This window comes from Engraulis encrasicolus, chromosome 16 (genome assembly GCF_034702125.1).
Source record: "Engraulis encrasicolus isolate BLACKSEA-1 chromosome 16, IST_EnEncr_1.0, whole genome shotgun sequence".
NCBI classification, from domain to species: Eukaryota; Metazoa; Chordata; class Actinopteri; order Clupeiformes; family Engraulidae; genus Engraulis; species Engraulis encrasicolus.
Genome location: NC_085872.1, coordinates 48,093,667 through 48,117,682, shown reverse-complemented (window position 1 = coordinate 48,117,682; position 24,016 = coordinate 48,093,667). Strand labels below are relative to the sequence as shown.

General features: G+C 43.4%; 1 protein-coding gene across 1 annotated transcript; it reads left to right on the top strand.

Moving 5' to 3' along the window:
- The first annotated feature begins 5,662 nt into the window (after window positions 1–5,662).
- LOC134466130 (zinc-binding protein A33-like) lies at window positions 5,663–6,443 on the top strand. The gene is made up of 2 exons (XM_063220025.1): window positions 5,663–5,687; window positions 5,893–6,443. The coding sequence occupies exons 1-2, from the start codon at window positions 5,663–5,665 to the stop codon at window positions 6,441–6,443; spliced, it is 576 nt and encodes a 191-aa protein (XP_063076095.1).
- The last annotated feature ends 17,573 nt before the right edge of the window (window positions 6,444–24,016 follow it).

Genomic DNA, 24,016 nt, shown 5'->3' with positions numbered 1-24,016 from the left:
CTTCTCCCCAGGTGCTCCACAGAAAGGTTCAGACGATCTTTTATCCCTGCAGCAATCAGACTTTTTAAACAACAGCTGCTGAGGGTTTTATTGGTTTTATGTGTTTTTATATGCTGTGGTGACTCTTTGTGTGTTTTTATGATGGACTGTCTGTTGTGTATTGTTTCTTAATGCTTTTTTATTGTTAGCTCTTATTTATTATATGGTTGTCTATTTGTCTGGAATGTGCTGTGTGGATGGCCAGGTGGCATTCAATTTCCCCTGTGGGGATTAATAAAGTCTCTCTCATACTATGTGGTAAACCAGAGAAACTGGAAGCTATGAGAATGACCACTAGCTGGTGGTCAGGGGTGGTACTGAAGTAGTTGGCTATCACGGCCAAGTGAAAGATGAATGGGTGTCAGTGGAGTTTCTTGTTAAATAATGTTTTACCCAGAAATGTTAATATTCAGTTTGAAGCTAGAACTAGTAATAGGCTAGTGACAATGCGCCAAAAAAGGCCTTCGTTTTCAAGATACCCCTACCGGAGGTAGAAGAAAACCCAATAATGTTTTTCCTCATCTCTAAGGTGTCCCATAGGCTACATGAAAGTGATTCTTGGCCAAAGTGGTTTTAATGCCAAAAATTGCACACATTTCCATATGCACCTCCAAACAAAAAAAGCACCAAAAATATGACTTCTCTGTATGGGAGTAGATATATAAAAATCATGCAGAAAATTACCAGAAGCTCTGAGAGCTTTGAGAATTGGTATGTTTGTGCCCAGGGGCTTTACCTGCACCAGATATAAGTGGTTGAATTTGACCATCTTGATGAAGGAGATATAGGCATTTAATCACACACCTAAAATAGGCGGAGTGGCAGTCGGTGAAAACGGTCGGGGTTCCAGCTTTTCATTTTACGTCCGCAGCCGGTGTAAGAACCGCAGACCATGTTTAGCCTGGCCTACCTAGCCACCTGATTGAGTAGCCTGCATCCGGGTCAGACTAGAGTTGCAACAGTGAGACACCTCTGAAAACACTGGCCAGTGAACTGTGTGGTCGGATAATCTTCTCTGTGCCTCGGTTTGATTGACGAGAGCTTTGTGATGAAGTGTGTAGCGTTTTTGAGGTTGTTTATAGCGGGGAACCATCAGAAAATAATATTTACAAATTGGCCACGCCGTGATGCATTGGCTGCGTTTTTCGCCAAAAAGCTTAAAATAAGCTAACTCTATAACAGCGCGGCATTGCCCGGAATGGCTCATCATTAGATACATTATGTGGCATGGGAAATCGATGGTGAAACTTTCATTTTACGCCGGAACTATCCTTTAATCTCACTACCGCTAGAAGGAAATTACGCAAAAGTCAAAATGATACACTTGTCCTTAATTGGTTTATGAGCTCAAAGGACCATTATCAACCATTTTACAGTGATGCGCATGTATCTATTCTGCTTTTTCATGTAATTTAAAGGGGTATGCCACTATTTTGGGGCTTATTACAGTTAAAATCGTTGGGCAGGGTTTATAAAGGTGGTAAAGTGTCTTATTTTTCATGTTAAGCGTTGTCTTGCTTTAAGACAAGTTAAAAGAGGGAATATGTCCCTAAGCTAGTGAAAGTCAATGTATCCATGTAGCATGCTACAATGCTACACGGATACATTGACTTTCACTAGCTTAGCGACATATTCCCTCTTTTAACTTGTCTTAAAGCAAGACAACGCTTAACATGAAAAATAAGACACTTTACCACCTTTATAAACCCCAGCCAACGATTTTAACTGTATTAAGCCCCAAAATAGTGGCATACCCCTTTAACTGCAGAACCCACGGGGTAACCCACAGAACCTCCCACGGCTTTCCCCATTAGGTTGTAATGTCAGCCGCTGGGCTTAGTCACTAGGACATTGTCCAGGCAGGAGTGCAGCTTGCAAGATCTTGTCCTCCCTCTTATTACTGTTTCCAAACCCCACTCACGGCCTTCTGTGCGGAATGCACAGCATAAGTGAGTTGGATACAGTCCTTGTGTAGGAAATCAAAACAAAGTCAATGTTGCCAGACAAGGACATTGGTCTTCCGGTGATGATTACACAAGGGCTCAGACCTGCCTCCGTGTTGTGTGTGACATGCATGCTGCATAGCACAACAGGGATTGTGTCAGGACACGACACGCCCTCTGGATGTCGCTTCACCAGTCTCTTTTGGACGTCCGAAGGATCCTCTTCCGGCTTGACTTGTCGTATGCCATTCTTGTAGTCGTCTTCCAAAACAGTTTTGTCAACTTGTAATCCATCTGAATTCTTCATTCCCCTCGAACAGACAGGATGCAGAGAAGTCTTTTTGGTAGCCCTCTCCTCCCCCCACTCGACCCAATCATAACAAGAGTGGTCGATGATGTCATCAGGAGGGTACAGCTTTGGGGATGGGTTGGCCATAGCAGGGTGCTGAATCACGTGTGGTGACTCTAGCCCAGCTTGCCAGTCTCCACAATGGCTGTCAGAGACTTTGGCACCTTTGTGTGTCCACATGAGAGAGGTCATGACCACCTCCTTCTCGTGCACAAAGAGAATGAAGGGCCAGTCTCGGTCAGGCAAACCTAGAGCAGGTACCGCACACAGTTCAGAGTAAGACTCAAACCATGCACGGCAGTTGCTTGATCTTGCTTGGCACAGGAACATTTTGAATTGCTGTGGTGTGATCAACAGGGTTTTCTCTCTTCCCTTGAGAGAAGTCCGGGCCCCGCAGACTGAGGGTTGAGACAGCTGTGCCTCCAGTTCATGGACGACAGGCCTCAGTCTTTGGGTAGCAGCCTTGTTGATAAGGTACTGCTTTGTGCTTGGTGGGGGCTCTCCACACAACCTCACCGTTTTAAAGTTAAGCTCTCCACCGTCTTTGTCCCAGGGGTGGAGGTAAGGGGCTGCATTGATTTGATGCACTTGTTCTGGCACTGATGCAGTTGCTCCATCTCCATCTCCACTCCCCGACGTCTCTCCCCCATTGGTTGGCTCCTCCTTGATGGCATGCCTCTCAGACGTCTTCACCGTTGGCACAGCAGGCAGGGGGTTGAGGTGGGTGGACACCTGGAAGATGATGTCACATGGCATGGCATCTTGGAGCAGGGTGACTTGCTCAGCATATGGAAACCCCTCAGACGGCCTTATCCCGCTCCCTTGGCATGGCATGGGCGCGTAGGAAGGGCTTGCTTGGGCTGCCCCTCCCAATGGAGCAGGGACGGTCAGTCTGGAAGCCTGAGCGTGTGGACCAGGGACTCTGGCTCCTCCTGGAAGTTCCTCCTCCTCTTCTCCTTCGTCTCCTGAATCAGAGAGTATGGGCGGGGCAGAAGGCACAATACAGGACTCTACCTCATAACACACATTGGTCTGTGGAGAGAGGATGTCTTATGAAAATAATAGAGGAAATTGTTTTAATTAACTGCCTTTCTAATGTCTAATAGCTACCTTGATCAGTTTCAATCAGGTTTCCGTGCCTACCATAGCACTGAAACAGCTCTTATTAAAGTTATGAATGACATAAAATGGAATTTTGATGCTTTGAAACATCGATCTTGGTGCTACTAGACGTAGCCTCTTACTGCAGCAGGGGTGGCCGGCGACCCGATTCTCTTGCTGAAAATGCTTAACTACATCAGAACAACATTGCTATGACATTACAGAGAGCCATAGTGCTGCACTAAGGGGTTAAGTGCCGCTTTCAACACAGTAGATCATGCCATACTACTAAATAGACTGGAACACTGGGTTGGCTTTACAGGCATAGTGATCAACTGGTTGAAATCGTACCTACAACAAATACGTTTTTTTTGTTGCCATTGGAAGACATACCTCATCACCGAATTCTCTGAACTGTGAGGTCGCACAGGGCTCCATTTCTGGGACCACCACTGTTCAATCTGTATATGCTGCCAGGACACATTATCGAGAATAGCTCCATAAATTACCATAACTATGCGGATGATACCCAGCTCTACTTATCTATGTCCCCCAATGACTACTCCCCCCTTGAATCACTCTATCGTTGCATTGACCAAATTAACAAATGGATATCTCACAATTTTCTCCAGCTGAACACAGATACAACTGAATTAATTATATTTGGGAAAAGAGAGGAGAGACAAAAGATTGATACTACCCTTGAACGAAGAGACTGAAAGCAAGGGATACAGTATATTGGACAGTGACAGTGACCTAAACTTTAACAGTCACATGAAAGCCAGTACTAAGTCTGCATTTTATCGCATAAAAAAGGTCTCTAAATTAGGGGCCTCATGTCTAAACATGATCTGGAGAGGCTAATACATGCCTTCATTTCTAGTAAGGTTGATTACTGTAACAGTCTTTTTACAGGCCACCCCAAAAAGACCATCAAACAATTCAACTTGTACAAAATGCAGCAGCAAGGGTTCTTACAAAAACAAGGAAGTTTGACCACATTATTCCAATTTTAAGATCGCTGCATTGGCTCCTAGTAAGCTACAGAATTGATAAGGCAATGCTTCTTGTATTTAAATCATTAAATGGAATGGAACCCACCTATCTACTGGATATGTTTCAGCTGTATGCACCAACCATGTCACTAAGGTCAACGGAGAAGAATTTGTTGGTGATTCCAAAAGTCAAAACAAAGTGTAGAGAGGCAGCCTTTAGCTTGTATTCTTCAAAGCTTTGGAACCAGCTTCAAGATGACGTAAAAATGCACCCACTATTGATAGCTTTACATCTAGACTCAAGACGAAGCTGTTCTCAGATGCTTCCCCCTAGCTTAAATTATATATCATTCTTATTTTTTTATTTTTACGTGTATTTTATTTTATTATTTTTTAACTTATGTTTTATCCTAATGTTTTAAATGTTATTTGAATCTAATTTATTTCCTTCTTTCTTCCCTGTTTCCTTTCTTTTTGCATTTGATGATTTTTGTGAAGCACATTGAGTTGCACCTGTGTATGAAATGCGCTATGCAAATAAACTTGCCTTGCCTTGTTGGGTGATAGGGAATCAGAAGTCCTCTGATATAGTTTGGAGCAAGATCAACAGCAATAAGTTATTTAAAAATAATAATAATAATAAATTAACTAAATTAATTAATACATAGTTCATATTAATAAATAATTAATTAATAAAAGGAATCCTATTAAAATTCTCCAAGACATGTGAGATATGTTCCCATATTCTGTTGTATATAGACGGTATAAAGGGAATTACAATAATCCAAACAAGAGAAAGTAAAGGTCTGGATCAAGGTGTGACATCTGATTTTGGGTGTTTTTCCCCAAAGGAAATTATTTCCTGTCTTGCCAATAAGCAATACATTTTAAGCCCTCACCAACATTATATTTTATAATTGTCATGAATTTGAATATCATATGAAATGAACACAAGTCCCTTTTTGTTTGATCTCACCAGTCACCTTTCCTTTGATTCTGCGCAGTGCAGCGATCGTAAAATCAGTCTGTGCAAGTACTGCTGTTGCTTGGTGGGGCTCGGAAGCATCCAGACCCTCCAAAGGGGGGAATGATGGGAAAAGTTTGAGAACCACTGGTCTAGATGATGATTCTAAGGTGATATGCTCTTCACCACACCACTAGCTTGTCGAAATACAAAATGTGTTAAATAATTATGATGTGTGTTTTCACCATTGTCATCCTCAGAACCTCATGACATGAACAGCATTAAGAAGCATGCAGGTAAGTTTATTATCTATCTATCTGTCTGTCTGTCTATCTATCTATCTATCTATCTATCTATCTATCTATCTATCTATCTGTCTGTCTATTTAGATAACATACTATTTACTATTACTAAGTTTGAGTATAGGTTAAAAAAATAATGTCCATGAATAATGTTTGAGTGCATTTCATTTGAATAACTTTTATTCCCGCTGTGAACCAGTGAATGTGATCCTGGATCCTGACACAGCACATCCCAGTCTCATCCTGTCTGCTGATGGGAAACAAGTGAAGCTTGGAAGCAGAAGACAGAATCTTCCAGATACTCCAAAGAGGTTTACTGATTATGCCATTGTTTTAGGAAGAGAGGGGTTCTCCTCTGGCAAATTCTACTATGAGGTTCAGGTCAAGGGGCAGACTCTGTGGGATATAGGAGTGGCCAAGGAGTCCATTAACAGGAAGGGAGAGATATACCTGAATCCTGAATATGGATACTGGACAATATATCTGAGAGATGGGACTTATCTGGCTGGGGCTGATCCCCCTGTTACCCTCTTCTTGAAGGGGAAGCTCCAAAGGGTGGGGGTGTTTGTGGACTATGACACAGGTCTGGTCTCCTTTTATGATGCAGATTGCTGGCATAATATCTACTCATTTACCAATGCCTCCTTCACTGAGAGAATCTTTCCATACTTTGGCCCTGATGACATTTACAGAGGTAAAAATTCAGCTCCTCTTGTAATCTACCCAGTCCATGTCTGCCCCACCAACTAGGCCCTAAATGGCACATTACCGTTGTCAAATTTAAATCTGGGATTTAAGTTGTGGGTCAAACTCTATGTTTATTTTTTTAAATGAGCTAAAATTGTGCACACAAACACTTAAAACTCAAAGGAAATTTTCACAAACAGTCTTGTGTTCATGTCATGTTATTGAAAACTAATTATGTATTTGAATCCCCTTTTTTAGACTTTTTAAAGTGACAACTAGATCAGCCTATGCATCTCTGCTTCTGCATTCTAGTCATATATTGACAAACATCTATTCGTGTCAGCATCCCATCTACTGCAATTAATAAAGACATATATGCCAACATGTTATGGACAGTCTTATGTGTCTTACTTGATATATGGCAACTGGTGCCCAACTCAAACACTCATCACCAGGCTGGTGTGATCTGTGCTAGAGGAGCATCCACCCCCCCCCCCCAAAGCCCCTGACACTGACACATTAAAACTCATTTGGCTTATTATGATCAGAAAAAAATGATGTAATTGAGTGACTTAGGCCTACTGTATATTCAGCATATATGGGTAGATGACGTGACGTGTTAATTTTGCTGTCACAGGCTCTTAAAATTAAGTTAATTCATGCTTTCAAAATTGTTTATGTTTGAAATGGTTGAACTTAAGTCTATGTTGTGAAAAAGTACTGTGTAATTAATCCAGAGTTTAAATAAGTATACTCAATTTTCAGTCAAATGTCACATTTGTCCTATGGTGTGACTGTCACAAGCCGGGTTCTTCATACTAAAACATTTTAAAATAAATAATCAAAGCTCAGTCATTTATCTTAACAACCCTGGCATGTTTTTCAAGGTGTCTATTTTAGCAAGTGACAATGCTGATTTGTCCCCCTGTTTTCCTGAGAGCGTATGGAGTTATGAAACTTTGTCACAGAAAACAATGTCCTGTGGTGTGACATACTAACATGGGTAATTCTATGGATAATTGTCTATTGTTGAAGTTCTCGCTGTACATAAATTGTGACCCTTAAGAAGCCAATAGCAAGGGTGGATTTTAGGTTTTTCTCTCATTGTTCTTCAATCAATCAATTATGTTTTGCCACTTAGTTTTGTAGTCCTTTGGTGTGACAGCCATAAAATACATTTTGACAATAGTGTATTTTTTATATATTTTTCTTATGTAGATGTATGCAAATGCATCTTACTAAATGTGAAATTGCATTTCAGTTGGCAACGACAGGGCTTTAAATTAACTCAAAAGCTCAAAAGTCCTATGGTGTGATGGTAAAAGTCCTATGGTGTGACACTTTGGAGAGTCACACCAAAGGAAAAACAGGTCACACCAAAGGACTAGATATCTGAGAAATACCTTTTAAAACAACTGGTTATAAATGTTTTGTTTATTAGATAACTATTGTGTATTCAAATAACATATTCCTTTATTGGCCATTTGAATTTATACTTTGATGCATTGTTGATGAATATTTCCTGTTGATTTTAGAGACTGTCAAAGGATATGAAATGTCATTAATGGTGCTTTGAAACCATAAAATAGAATGGTAACAGTGAANGAGTGAACGAGTTACCTCGAGTTACCTCGTTAAAAAAGTCGAGAATCCCAAGAAAGCCGACCTAAAACCTCGGGAAAGTGGGCGTGAAGATTTGGTGACGCAATGTCAGATCGATAATTATCGAGGTTGATCTCAGGCGGAAGTATAGAACAACGAGTTCCCGACCTTATGTTTTGTATGACGACACACGCATCATCAACATGGCGCCCATGCATGGAACTAGCATGTAAACAGTATCAGAAATGCTAAAATATCATCTTGTAATCACTATCAACAACACCACTTGATGTCATTCAATTGCAGATGTACATACGTATGTCAGTACTGCTGGTATCTGACTGTTTGATATAGTCTACTTAAGCTAAAATGATATGTCGTGGGTGTGAAGGCTCAAGGTGAGGTGAAAAAAAGAAAAGAGAACCAAAACAAAACGCGCATGAATCCTGATTGTTCCGGGATCAGTGGCGTTCATGCGCCAAACTCCAGAACTCGATTGTCATGTGAGCAGTATCGTCAGCTGTCTCGAGAGGTCCCGAGCTGGTGAAGGCACCAAGTATAGAGAAATATAGGTGAATAAAGTATACTGTGGAAAGCTCAAGATAGCACAATTGTGCTGTCCAGCTTGAGATACCAAACAGGCACTGGCCGCTACACATTACAGGTTCAATGGTGCGACAGTCAAAGCATAGCCACAAAGAGTGTGAGGTGTGATGGGCATGCCAAGGTCACACTTCAGGATCAGTCTTATGAGCTCTGCTGGTTAAACTTAATGACCACATGGCTATCTGTCATTGAGTGTTAGCATATGTTGATAATCTATGACTTAAAGACTTATAAGCGTAGAGTGTAGGTCCATATTGACTACAACATTACATTATGATCAAAAGACAAAATAGTCATGTTGATACATTTGTTTCTGCCTCAGTTTTACATTTTTGTCCTTTGGCGTGACATGAATGTCCTACAGTGTGACATTTTTTAAACGCACAAATATTTGTTTGAGCTTAACAATATGTTTGATTAACATTGAATATTGCATTAGGGAACAGCAAATTATACTCCCTGAAATGTTAGTATAAATTCGGACACTTTTGAACATTTAAACAGAAAGTTATCCCTGTGTTTCCAATAAGCTTGCCTCTCATGGGGGGGGATCCTTAAATGGTTATTTCTCATTAAATTAATACTTTAAAATATTGCACTGGATATAAAACTCCCTCAAGCAATTTCAACATTATTTAATATATATATATTTCTAAACGTCACACCAAAGGACATATTTACAGCTAATTGCTTTAGCAACGTAAACAAATAATCAATTAACAGACCAACATTGTGACCACTTGGATTTTTTTGAAATATTAATTGCCGCACTACGTAGACATATAATTCTTTGCCTCATAAAAAATGTTTTGTAAAAAAAAATGTTTTTTGCTGCTTATCTGTCATCTACCCATATATTTACCTTAATATATTTAGCTAGTTCCTGCCATGGAAGAACGAAATAATGCACTCCTTTAGGGTCAACATGACTGTACATTTCACCAATAAATTTTAAAATAATTGCCTCTTTGTTATACAGTATGTGCTTGTGGCTTTGCTTAGGCACAATCCCTGATGCTGAACAAAAAAGTGACCAAAAAGTCAGGGGCATTTGCAGCTGGTGCAGCCCTATTATTGCATGGCAGCTGTCCATGCATGTGGTGCTGAAATGAAACGTGTGGAGTGCGGGCACCCCCTGCACGGTGCACCAGAGATTGCAGGTGGTGCGTGGAATTTTGGCTCCCATTTGAAGTCATTATATTGATTGATTCATGTCTCAAGCAAGAATCATTGCAATAAATCACTTAAATCATTTTTAGTGCGTATACATATATAAGTTTGGGTTGGGGATTGTCTTGGTCCCAGGTTAGGCGTCAGATATACCGAAGCCGAACGGAACGGATGCGAGACAAACACGTTTTTTCTGCTTAGTTTCAGCCGGTGTGTTCTACTCTGCCTTTCACACTGACAGTGTCGGCGTGCACGGCCAGTCCTGTTCAAAACCCCCCGCTGACGCCCGTCTACCGCCCGTTGGTGTGTAAGGACAGATATGTTTCCATATATTTTCACTGACGCCAGTAAAAATCACGGCCGTTCCGCGACACTTTACCGCCCTAGTGTCTTAGGGCCAAAACATACCAAGGCGGAACGGAACGGTCGCAGGACGAACGCGGTCTTCCTGCTTAGTTTCGGCCGGTGTATTTTTCTCTGCCTTTCACACTGACAGCATCAGTGTGCGCGGCCAGTCCTGTTCAAAACCCCACCCATAGCCAAAGCTAGCGTGCTACTTTGCCATTCATTTGAATGGAACACCGCCGGCGTGAAAAAATACGCTCGAGTTATCTTTTTAAAATGCAGCGCGGCGCGGTGACGCCCGACTGCTGCCGGTTGGTGTGTAAGGACAGATATGTTCCAATGTATTTTCACCGACACTGTAAAAACGACACTGTAAAACACGCCGGCCGAATCTAGGCAGGAAGACCGCGTTCGTCCCGTGCCGGTTCCGTTCGGCTTTGGTGTGTTTTGCTCCTTAGAGGCTGCTATAAGGAAGAGGTTATTATGAACCGGTAGTAGGCCTACCGGTAGTTGAAAGACTGAATATGGATATTAGAGACACACACTTCATAAACATGTTTTTTAAACCCCTAAACAGCGATGGCTACTGCTGCTGTTCTACAAAAAGAAATGGTAATGCTTCTCTGTTAAACCATGGGGTCCATACACTTCATTCAGCATTTTACAATCTGGTGACTGACAACTTCAAAACCACAAGTACATACTGTGCCATGGCTGTAGAAGCAAGAAAATAGAAAATATGTGTGTGTGTGTGTTTTTAAATAACTTTTAGTAACTACTTGGGGCTGTCACCAGGGCTGTAGTGGTCAAATTAGAGGTGGGTAAACTATGAATTTTTTGATCAGACAGACCGCGACGCGACGCGTGTATCATCGGTGTATCTGTGTATCTACAGGTATGAAAATGGGTATGAGGCCAGGCATGATAGTAGGCCTATAAAGTATCGGTATCAACGCATCCAAAATGGTCATTTGTTTAAAAGCCACTAGAACTTTTTGGCATGCACATTCATTTGTCTACTATCAACCGAAAGCGATGCTCCAGAATTAGGAAAAGGGGCAAACGAGGTGGCGTCGAGACACGGCTTGCAGCCAACCCAACTCGTCCAGCAATACCATCAATTCTCTTGGCAAACGTCAGATCTCTGGACAATAAGATGGATGACATATGGCTACTAAGATCAGCGAACAAAACCGTGAGGAACTGCTGCGTTACGGTGTTCACCGAATCATGGCTGAACGACGGCATACCCGATTCGGCTTTACAACTGGAACAACTAACGTGTCACCGAGCGGACAGAGCCCTTGCAGAGAAAAAACGAGGGGGAGGAATATGTGTCTACACACATGATGCTTGGTGCAATAATGCTACGGTAGTACAGAGGCACTGCTCTCCACGAGTGGAGTTCATGATCATCAAGTGCCGACCCTTCTATTTACCTAGAGAAATATCCGCTATCCTATTAGTCGCCGTCTACCTCGCACCCAGCAACAACAACAGCGTCAAAAGCGAGGCACTGAACGAGCTGCATCGGGGCATCAGTGAACAACAAGATGCACACCCAGATGCCTTCACAGTGGTCCTGGGAGATTTCAACCACGGAAATCTCAAAACAGTACTTCCAAAATTTCATCAACATGTCAACTTCCCAACAAGAGAACAAAACACCCTGGACCTCGTTTACACAAATCAAAAGAGAGCATACAAGGTAAAGCCCATCCCCCACATTGGATCATCAGACCACACAACGATTCTGCTACTGCCAGCTTACAGACAAAAGGCAAAACTCACCAAACCAGTTCAGAAGGAGGTGAGAAAATGGCCTGAGGGAGCCATCTCACGACTACAGGACTGCTTTGAAACCACAGACTGGGACATTTTCAAAACAGCTGCCACCCACAGCAATCACATTGACATTGAGGAGTACACAGACACCGTGACCTCCTACATCACAAAATGCATCGATGATGTTACAGAAATAAAACACATCACCACCAGGGCCAACCAGAAGCCATGGTTCACAGGAGACGTTCACCGACTGCTGAGGGCCAGAGACAAAGCCTTCAGAGCAGGAGACGTAGCTGGCCTAAAGACAGCAAGGGCAAACCTGTCCCAGGGCATCAGGAAAGCAAAAAAGGAATACTCAGACAAAATAACAACACACTTCAAAGACAGCAGAGATGCACAGAGCCTGTGGCAGGGCATACAGGCCATCACGGACTATAAGCCTGCACCACGTAGCTGTGACAACAACACCTCTCTGCTAAACGACCTGAACAGTTTCTTTGCCCGCTTTGAAGCACAAAATGACACTCACCCACAGAAAACTCCCCCTCCCCCCCATGATCAACCCCTTTACCTGTCCTCTGCCAGTGTTAAAGGATAGTTCCGGCGTAAAATGAAAGTTTCACCATCGCTTTCCCATGCCACATAATGTATCTAATGATGAGCCATTCCGGGCAATGCCGCGCCGTTATGGAGTTAGCTAATTTTAAGCTTTTTGGTGAAAAACGCAGCCAATGCATCACGGCGGGGCCAATTATAAGCCTATTATTTTTTGATGTTTCCCTGCTATAAACAACTTCAACAACGCTACACACTTCATCACAAAGGTCTCGTCAATCAAACCGAGGCACAGAGAAGGTCATCGGACCACACAGTCTTTCACTGGCCAGTGTTTTCAGAGGTGTCTCACTGTTGCAACTCTCTGACCCGGATGCAGGCTACTCAGTCAGGTGGCTAGGTAGGCTAAACATGGTCCGCGGTTCTTACCCCGGCTGCGACCGTAAAATGAAAAGCTGGAACCCCGACCGTTTTCACCGACTGCCACTGTCTAAACCAGCCATATTTCGGGAATGGCTAATAGCATTAGAAGTGGATGAAACTGACGTAAAAATCCGGAGGGATCGCTACTACCGTGTGTGCAGGCAGCAGATTTGAAGAGTTGCATGGAGAGTACAGGTAGGCAGACTACTCTTACAAAGTAATTGCAACACGGTATAATATAACATGGAGTCAACTTTGTAATAACACACCACTGGTGGTGTACTTACATCTGTAAGAGCACTTCTAGTACGACTTTATAAAATTCCTCCAGCCCTCCTCCGTTGCGTAATGGTCCATCTGACCTCGCGCGCCCTCGTCATTAGAGTCTACTTACTTCACTGAAACTGCTCTAGCATGCTTGACATCAACCACATCAAATGCCTCAGGTCGCACAATTTCACAATTTCACTTGCCATCCCGCGCTAGTTTGTTTTGACCGTGTATTTATCTCCTGTAGTGGGCTACATTTACTGCACCTGTAGGCTATGCCTTCCCAAAACAGAGTGCTTGCTGGCAAAGACGCGCGGTGTTTCAACCAGTTCACAGATTCACAGACAGTCATGAGATTCATGAGCCAGACACATTTACACATGTTTCTCTCTCTTCAAACATACCTCCATAGCCATGCGCCTTTTTGGCACAGCATTCCTCTTTAGATGGTTTCGTTTTGGTGTTCCATCTCCCTTACTCTTCTTGTAGCCATCATCCTCGAAATGCTCCCTCCACACACGGTAGTAGCGATCCCTCCCTCAGGGTTTATATGTCAGTTTCGTCCACTTCTAATGCTATTAGCAATTCCCGGAATATGGCTGGTTTAGACAGTGGCAGTCGGTGAAAACGGTCGGGGTTCCAGCTTTTCATTTTACGGTAAGAACCGCGGACCATGTTTAGCCTACCTAGCCACCTGATTGAGTAGCCTGCATCCGGGTCAGAGAGTTGCAACAGTGAGACACCTCTGGAAACACTGGCCAGTAAAGACTGTGTGGTCCGATGATCGTCTCTGTGCCTCGGTTTGATTGACGAGACCTTTGTGATGAAGTGTGTAGCGTTTTTGAAGTTGTTTATAGCGGGGAAACATCAGAAAATAATAGGCCTATAATTGGCCCCGCCGTGATGCATTGGCTGCGTTTTTCACCAAAAAGCTTAAAATAAGCTAACTCCATAACGGCGCGGCATTGCCCGGAATGGCTCATCATTAGATACATTATGTGGCATGGGAAAGCGATGGTGAAACTTTCATTTTACGCCGGAACTATCCTTTAACCCACGCAAAGCAGCTGGCCCAGACAACATGAAGGATTGTGCAGAAGAGCTGAAGGATGTCTTCACAGACATCTTTAACATCTCTCTGGAGCAAGCAGTCATCCCACCACTTTTCAAAGCTGCTACCATCATACCTGTGCCGAAGAAATCATCACCATCATGCTTCAATGACTACCGTCCTGTAGCACTGACGCCCATAATCATGAAGTGCTTCGAACGGCTAGTCCTGTCACACATCAAAGCCACCCTACCCCCCACCCTAGACCCCTACCAGTTCGCATACCGAGCCAAGCGATCCACGGAGGATGCAATTTGCTCTGCCCTCCATCCAGCCCTCACCCACTTGGACAATAAAGACTCATATGTGAGAATGCTGTTCATTGACTTCAGTTCAGCATTCAATACCATAATACCACAACAACTCATCAGAAAACTGGACAAACTAGGTTTCAGCACCTCCCTCTGCAACTGGCTGCTGGACTTCCTGATGCAAAGACCACAAGCAGTACGGGTAGGGAACAACACCTCAAGCACCCTGACCCTGAGCACGGGGGCTCCGCAAGGTTGTGTTCTCAGCCCCTTGCTGTTCACGCTGCTGACACACGACTGCACAACGACCCACAGCACTAACCATCTAGTGAAGTTTGCGGATGATACAACACTGGTGGGCCTCATCACCAAGGGCGATGAGACTCACTACAGAGAAGAAGTAGACCTGCTGGCCAGATGGTGCAAAGACAACAACCTCCTGCTGAATGTCAACAAGACCAAGGAGATTGTTGTCAACTTCCAAAGGGTCCAAAAACAACTGCCACCACTGACCATCGACGGCGATGCTGTGGAGAGAGTGAGCAGCACCAAGTTCCTTGCAGTGGGAGAAGAAGGCCCATCAGCGTCTCTACTTCCTGCGCAAACTAAAGAAGGCAAGTGCTACACCCTCCATCATGACAACATTCTACAGAGGAACCATAGAGAGCGTCGTGTCCAACTGCATCACAGTGTAGGGAGGAAGCTGCACGGAGAAAAACAGGAAGACACTCCAGCGTGTTGTGAACACAGCGAAGAAGATCGTTGGAGTACCACTCCCCTCCCTGCAGGACATTTACACCACACGCCTCACCCGGAAAGCACTGATGATCATCAAAGACACAAGCCACCCTGCACACAAACTGTTCAACCTCCTGCCCTCTGGAAAGAGGTACAGGCGCCTCCGTTCCCGTACCACCAGGCTGGCGAGCAGCACAATGCACCAAGCGATCAAGATGCTGAACACTCAACCCACTCTCCCTCCACTGTCAGCCTCTAGCCAGCAAGGCCACTGACAACCCCCCCCCCATATCTGCGACTGAACATTCCACCTGCACTACTATACTTGTGACTGAACTTTCAACCTGCACTAACTCAAAACATGCACACACACACACACACACACACTGCTGCTGGTGTACTTGACAGACCTTTTTAATATTTATTTTTCTTCAAAATGCTACTATTACCATGTCAGAACGCTATAAAGGACTTTTTTTAGGAAAAGCACAAAAGCACAACAATACCTCTTAATGTATGTCCTCTACAAGTCTTCTGTTGTCCAGTCTTGCACTTTAAAATGTCTGTATGAGCACTGTCTATGTCCATGTATAAGTACTGTCTATGTCTATACTGTCCATGTCCTTACCTAGATTAGTCTATGTCTGTATGGGAAAGCAAGAAATGTAATTTCAAATTCTTTGTATGACCAGTGCATGTAAAGAAATTGACAATAAAACCTACTTGACTTGACTAAATCACGATTAAAATCTCTTCAGTTAGGCCTATAGGCCTATCACATAATTTGTGTGATCATATGATGCAGAGTGTGCCTTTGCTACAATCCTAGATAGTAGGCCTAACACCTATATTGGAGTAGCTCAACAGCATAACAATGCAGCTCAATCTCATAGGCCTATTCCAATTTCTGCATTAGGTTTTTAAAAATAGATTCACCATCATACAGTAGGCCCATCTCAGCCATTCCCCACAAAGATGAATGGCATTAGGCTATAACATTGGAAACTAAATATAAAAAACACAGCATTTGTGGTTTCCAACTGAATTGATAATGAAGTGCTATTAGGCTACATTTTAGGCTTATATTTTTATAAGACACCTCACAATTTACCCCTCCACCATCATCCATTAGGCCTACTTAGCTAGGCTAGGGCCTACTTGTAGTGGCATGGTGCTCATAGATTAGCAATAGGCACTGCAGCCATTAACAGAGGAACTGGAGTTTTACCTACCATTCATAAGCTAACCCATACAGTGTTATCAATAACCGCAAAGGAAATAGACAGAAGAAGAAGCTGATGAAGAAGAAGCTTATAATTTCTTTACTCAGGAATGAGTCCTTCTAGCTCTGAGAAATTGCTTTTGCAAATAACTTGGACATGTCAGATCATGAAATAATTTTTAGGCTAAGTCTTGTGACAAGGTGTAACAAAACTTGTACCTCCCTAAATGATGGATTTGGTGGTGTTACTAGGCTTACTCCTGTGTTAGGTTACTTTCATACCTGGCTTCACACACAGGATTTTTCCCCCAACTCCACCGCGAACGTGCATTTGCGTTTCTATCGGCATTGCCGTCCGTAGAACCGGCGGGCAGATGCGCTTTCGCTTGTAAACATGGGGCGCACTGGCTTGTCCCCTACTTCTTTCGGACAAACGTTGCGAAGTGGCTAGATTTGATGAGAAGGGCGTGACTAATTTGCGAACGGTAGAGAGAAACCTGGAGTGGATGAAAATGATTCCTACTAAAGCGTTAAGTATGTTCAACAATATTTTTGAAATGACACCAAATTTATTTTGGATTATTCCAACGGCAGATCACAAGGCGCAGGGAACTTTGACGTGCGTAATTGCCATTAAGAGCTGCGTAAACGCTATTTAGAGGTGGGTAAACGCTATTTAGAGGTGGGTAAACGCTATTTCCTAAATTCCAGAGGTGCGTAAACGGCATTTATGTGCGTTTACCCTCCACTACAGCCCTGGCTGCTAGCCTGTTAAACCAGCCTAAATGTGAGATTGGATGTGTAATCTAGTCTGGCCCTGATGAATATGTAGCAGAGTGGGGTTACTAAGATTACTGACTTTTAAGTAATTAGGTTTTAAAAGGTGACTACGCCAGTCTCGTTTAAGGGTGAGACAACCCAGATGTTAAAAATACAATTTTCCCCGACAGGTTCTAGATGACAAAGGATGACACAGCTGTTGCACATACAATAGTTTTTATTTTCTTCTGCTTTCAGTCTTATTTGTATTCAAAATGTGCAGGCAGTTCACTTGAGTTTATATACACAAACAGAGTTTTAACTCCACTGAAGTCAATACGGACAGATATCGTGAAACAGTGACGGCTGAAGTGCGAGAGCACTGAGTAGGCTAGTACAGGTAACTTACTGAGCGTGTTACCTACACACTGCACTGTGAATGCCTAAAAACACTGCAATCAAAAATGTACACACAAAACATAATCAAAATAAACAAAAGAAGTCACAGCACACTGAAATGATTCACAGTGAAGAGGTAGCCTATGTTTATCAAATCAGGCCTCTTGGCAGAGGGTTTACTATACCACTCAGGGGATCTACACCTCACCAATAAGTTTACACGATAATGCTACTAATCTCAACCGGCCAGTCCCCAATAACTCATCCCTTGTAAGGGGTGGGTAATTGGAGCTGACCGTGTCAGACCGTATTGAGGCAGTCGGTTCATATGCAAAATAGGGAGGCGGAGCACTCGGAGGGTCTCAGGCAGCCTCAAAATGAATGGCAGTGAACGAGAAGTCAGCGTATTGAAGGATAAAACTCGCTGTTTTTGACTTGTAATCGTCCGGGGAAACTTCCTTCAAAGTTCACAGCCTGCCTCGTGAATTCAGGGAAATGACAAAAAAGTGGGACAAGCATACATGCATCCAGATGACCACGAGCACTTGTAGAATCAACAGTCCCCCCCTATCAGCTCAGTTTGACAGCTGTGAAAACGCTCTCGGAGAAGTTGTATTACGAGAGGTTCCACTCGCCAGGTACTGCACTGTAGGGGCGCCAACGGAGGACTGCAGACTACATTCAGAATGAATGGGCTGCGCTCTCGTCTCTACAGCGCCCCTAACTGCAGGCATGGATTAAATAGCGAGAAGGCTGTAAATAGTGTACCCTCCGAATGCCCCGCTCGCTGGGTGCGTTCTGACAGCTGTCACACTGAGCTGATAGGGGGGACTATGGATTCTACAGGTGCTCGTGGTCATCTGGATCTACGTATGATTATCCCACTTTTTTGTCATTTCCCTGAATTCACGAGGCAGGCTGTGAACTTTGAAGGAAGTTTTCCCGGACGATTATTAGTTCAAAACAGCGAGTTTTATCCTTCAATACGCTGGGTCCTCGTTCACTGCCATTCATTTTGAGGCTGCCTGTGACCCTCCGAGTGCTCCGCCTCCCTATTTTGCATGTGAACCGACTGCCTCAATGGCTGAAAGACGAAGGCGTCGCGCACCTGCGCAAAGGAACAACAACCTGCCACTACTAAGAGAGCTCGTGGTGGTAAAAATGGAAAATAACAAACACAAACACCGGGAAAAGACAGCGGCGTCCCCCCACCCCAGCCCATTGACAATATGTGCTCAACCTAGAAAGCACAAGAGAGACTGGGTTAATGCCAGGGAAATGCCATTATCAATGTGCAAGGTGTGGCGTGAAAGCCACAGGCACAGAGTGACGGTAAATTAGAAATTACCTTAAGTTGCAACTGGGAAGCACTGGACCGAGCCTGGAAGTCTACGGTTGACCCTCGCTTCACCATGCAATGCTGCAGTGAAACAACATCACGTTAGCCACAGTACAAACATAGGCCTAATTGAGTATCGCCAGGTGCACAATGCAGAAGGGCTTACCTTCAAGCCGGTTAGGCTACATGCAGCAACCTGGCGTCCGCATTTCAGCTGCGCTCTAGTACGCGCTCCAGTATGGGTCCAAAACCCAACACGCCAACATCACCTACTGCACCCAGCGTACAGGGCTTCCCCAAGCGCCAACCGGTACCGAGGTTAGCCACACCTGGCTAACAGCCAACATAGTAGGCAATTTATACTAACCGGAAGGGCTCCGCCCTCGCCCACACGGGCAGCTGTTTTCAATTACAACATGCACACTAACAGGGGACCTAGTCCAACCTGTTACAAATAGTACATCCAAAGATTGTTGATGAGAACAACCTGTTGTCTTTCAAACCATGCCTGTGCCTATGGGCCGGCGCTCTGACCAATCAGCACAATCTTTCTTTCTGGTTTACTAGGTTAACAGTCTGCCATTTACATTGTAATCCTATAGGGACATTGAAAATGTATGAGCAAAAGTTGCAATTAACTTAAGAAATACATTGAAGTACAAGATAATATGAAAAACTCATGTAAAGTAAAAAGTCTTTGAACATAGTTAAGTACAAGAGTGAAGTATAATTTACTTCATTGCTGTGTGTGTGTGTGTGTGTGTTTGTGTGTGTGTGTGTGTGTGTGTGTGTGTGTGTGTGTGTGTGTGTGTGTGTGTGTGTGTGTGTGTGTGTGTGTGTGTGTGTTTGTGTGCGTGCGTGCGTGCGTGCGCGCGTATGCGTGAGTTCAGAGGCTCTCTTCTACCTCCATGTCAGTGTACATGTCTTCCTCTCCAATGTCCTGCATGTCCATCTCCTGACCACCAGGGGTCAGCACTGCTCCTAAGCTCACAGCAGCTACCAACCCAGCTGTGCACCCCAAAAGGATCCCTGTACATAAGGTGGATTTCCCTCTCAAAGCAAATCCTCAACTCTCACAAATATGCTATATCTCCAGATGTACACCCCGCTGTCCTCTGCTGTGAGGTTGGAGATGAGCAGAGAGTTATACAGTTAGATCTAAACCTGTGGTTGCAGAACTGTCTGCCGGTCCCGTTGGAATAGAAGGTCATCAAAAATGACAGTATAGATTGTCTGTAACATCCAAGCGGACACTATCACCATGAGAAAACATCACATGTAAGGGGGAGACTATTGAGCAGATAAAAAGCCAAAATTCCTTCCACTTGTACATGTGTTTTGTCATGACATAGAGGGAATGATGAGGGAGTAGTCTCCAGACTGGCTGCCGTTCTGCATGTACATCACTTCCTGTGGGCGGGTCTGATTGTTGCTGAGCCTGACGTCCCCAGTGGGAGTGGACCATAGGCTTTGGATAAATGTCCACTTCCACTTGTTCTATCGTACTTTCAACAACACAAGAAGAAAACGTGGCTTGTTGCCTCAACTTCAAATGCTTCGTTACTTGTCTGTATTACCTGCATTTGATGAAGCGGCGAACTAATGTGCAAGGGGGCGAATCTCACATATGAACATTGAAAAAGCCTCTTGGAAGTGGAGAGAGCTGAATGCAGGGCGTAATAATTGCAGAACAAATGTAGATTTACACATTAACTCACAGTCAATGTCAATATCTCATTTAGTTCAATGGGTCACTTTCACAATGATGCAAAATTTCAGGACAACCACTAGAGGCCGCTGTGTACACGGCTCTGTTTACATCCCAAAGCTGCATAGCAGGGGCCTGTACCAAAGAAAGTAGATCTAACAAGAAGCGTCATTTTGTTTCTTTTCCGGTATCCACTTTATGTCGGGTGAACGCCCCTTTAGGAGACCTTCGGTTAGGAGACCTTCGGAGTCCTGAGGTTGAGAATCAATGAAGTCCCCTTAGCGCTGTAGATGGCGGTAGCGCCCGTCGTGTGCAAACACCACGAAAAGAGAAGAAGAAGGAGGGACAACGCCCCCTTAGGAGACCGAATTCTGAGCACTCGCTTTTGCATTGAGTGGGCGTGTTTCGAGTCCTCTTTATTAAATATCCAACCTCTTTGCCTGTACTAAGAAGCTGATCTCATTACAACATGCACACACACACACACACACACACACACACACACACACACACACACACACACACACACACACACACACACACACACACACACACACACACAACACACACACACACACACACACACCACACACACACACACACACACACACACACACACACACACACACACACTCACACAGACACACTCACTCACACACACACAGCAGGGGCCTTTAGGCCTACTAAGAAGCTGGTTCAGGAGTAAACCAGGTGAAGTTAAGAGGTCAATCATCTAACAGAAAAGCCAGAAGTCCAAAAATAAGGACACCAGGCTCTTCTATTAGATGATTTACCTCTTAATTTAATCAGGTTTACTCCTGAACCAGCTTCTTAGAATACTCCTCTGAGCTTTACAGTTTTTTATGATTGCTAAAGCTCAATTTTCGCAACTTTGGCTGCTTTTGCAAAACTCTACACACAACTACAAGAACTTCACACCTATCTAGCAAAGCACTGTAGATACGTTGCAAAATCAAACTAAGGTTGAAAAACGCTATACACTTTTGGAAAATGTGCATTTTTGTGTCAAATCATTCACACAAGTTATCTTATAAGAAACACACACACACTGCAACTACACACATGCAGTACAAATCATACACACATTTAGCTTGTGTTGTTCTTTGCACAGTGCAAATCAATTGCAGATCACACTTTTGTCATGAATACTTGTGATATAAAAACGCAGGGGATGAGACTTCAATCATGGATGTTTATTTACGTTCCCCAGAGCAAACTAAAAATATGTTTTTGACATGTAATTCAAATATACAAGAAAACACAATGTAAGTCTAACAAAGGAAATTACTGAACATCCACATGCCTTGCTGGATCCGACAATAAAATTTCCTTGACATCATATGCTATGTCTTCAAGTGCAAGACAGCGGAGAAAGTATCACCTTGTATGCAGTCCTGACATGCCCTCTGGTCAATATCAGTATGGACTCCTACAGTATATTCAAAACTAATTGTTGATTACCTGCACATATCAACATAGTTGTTTTATATGTTCTGAACCTTGTAGACCTGATTCATATGAATTTTGTTTCTTTCAACTATAGCCGTGATATTGCAGAGATGCTCCCATTATTTATATCTGCAAAGGTTCTGCAATGTTCTATTGGGCCTAGGGAATTTCCTGCAGCCTTCTTGTTAGCCATCACCATATTCAGAATGTGGGTCTCCTGCTCAGGTGTGAACACACAGTTGTTCTCTGCCACCTGCTCTCAGAATTCTAGTAATTCTGTAAAGTAGCAATCCCATCACTTGTACATTACTTTATTTCACACATTACAGTCAGTATATACTATATTGTTTTTCATATACACTGTCTCTGTACATATTTGCTACACTGCGCTGTTGAGTATGAAATGACTCTACATAGGCTACCGGTTCTCAGCGTGAAATGTTCTGCTTATGCTCTCTACAGTGTAGCGGGTCAGATTGGGTTGAACCTTTTCACCAGCCTTCCTGTAGCTCATGCCATGGTTGATGACATGGTCATTGAATGTGTCATCTGTGATTACTTGTATATGCCTTTGTCTCCTTTCTCCCCTTCCTCACCCTCCTCTGATCCTCAATCTTCTGGTGTTTATTTGTCCTTCCATTATTGCCAACACAAAAAGCTTACCTGTGACTTATTTATACAGTATACCGGTTGCAAAGTGAAGAGATTATCTAAAGGTGTTTCCCCCTGTCACATGTTGTGTAATAATTAGTATTGTAGTGTACAAAATATCCACAAGTGTGTATATTTTTTCTAGGACTGTGTTCATATTTTGCAAATTGTGTGTAAAGCAGTGAGTTGTGTTTACAGTTCTGCAAAGTGTGTTTTATAACATTACAAACTGAGTGCTAATCCGTTTTTGTGCTATCAGTTTGGCTGGTTTGGTTATAGGTTTGTGCATCTGTGTGAGGAGTTCAGCAAAAGCAGCCAAAGGTTACAAAAAATGTGCTTTAGCGAACAGAAAAAACTGTAATGGTGATATGCACACACACACATGCACTCACCCACGCACGCATGCACACACACGCACACACATACGCACGCACGCACACACACACACACCCACGCACGCACACACACACACACACACGCACATTCACAGACACACACACAAACGAAAGACCTTAATACTGCTGTCCTATAAAACTACAATAAAAATATGGATTCAAAAGTCAAGGAGAATTAAACTAATATTTGTGCAACATAAACACCAAGAATTTGGGCGCTATCTTGTCTCATATCAGTGTGGTGGTGTGAAGATGTGAAACTATTGGCATCTTTTTCCAAGTAAGCGTCTCTGTCTGCATCAGCAGAGACCACAGTTTAGCCCCCTCCATCTCTGCTCTTAACCACAAACATCTACCTGCTCTCATTACCATGGCAATGACATGACACACAGCTGAACACATGCATTCACGCACAAAAACACATACTCAAACACACACACACACACACACACAAATACATGCATGCACGCGCACACACACAGACACACACACAAACAAACGCACATACACACACATATGTGCTCACACACACGCATGTGTGCGCGCACACACACACTCACACACACATATGCGTGCACACACAAATACACACACACACATGCGCTCACACACACACACATGCATGCGAAGCACACACACACACACACACACACACACACACACACACACACACACCCACACACACACACACGCAATACTGCTTCACTATAAAAGTGCAATAAAATATGAATTCAAAACTCTTCACTAAACTAATAATATAAAAACAAGAAACAGGGCCTTGTGGTCTCTCATATCAGCGTGGTGGTGTGAGGGTGTGAAACTCTCGACATCTTT

Bases quoted from the DNA above. Each gene is read 5' to 3' on its own strand.
- LOC134466130 (XM_063220025.1), top strand. From the start codon at position 5,663: ATGAACAGCATTAAGAAGCATGCAG. The intron at 5,688-5,892 runs GTAAGTTTATTA...GCTGTGAACCAG, and splicing joins CAGCATTAAGAAGCATGCAG to TGAATGTGATCCTGGATCCT.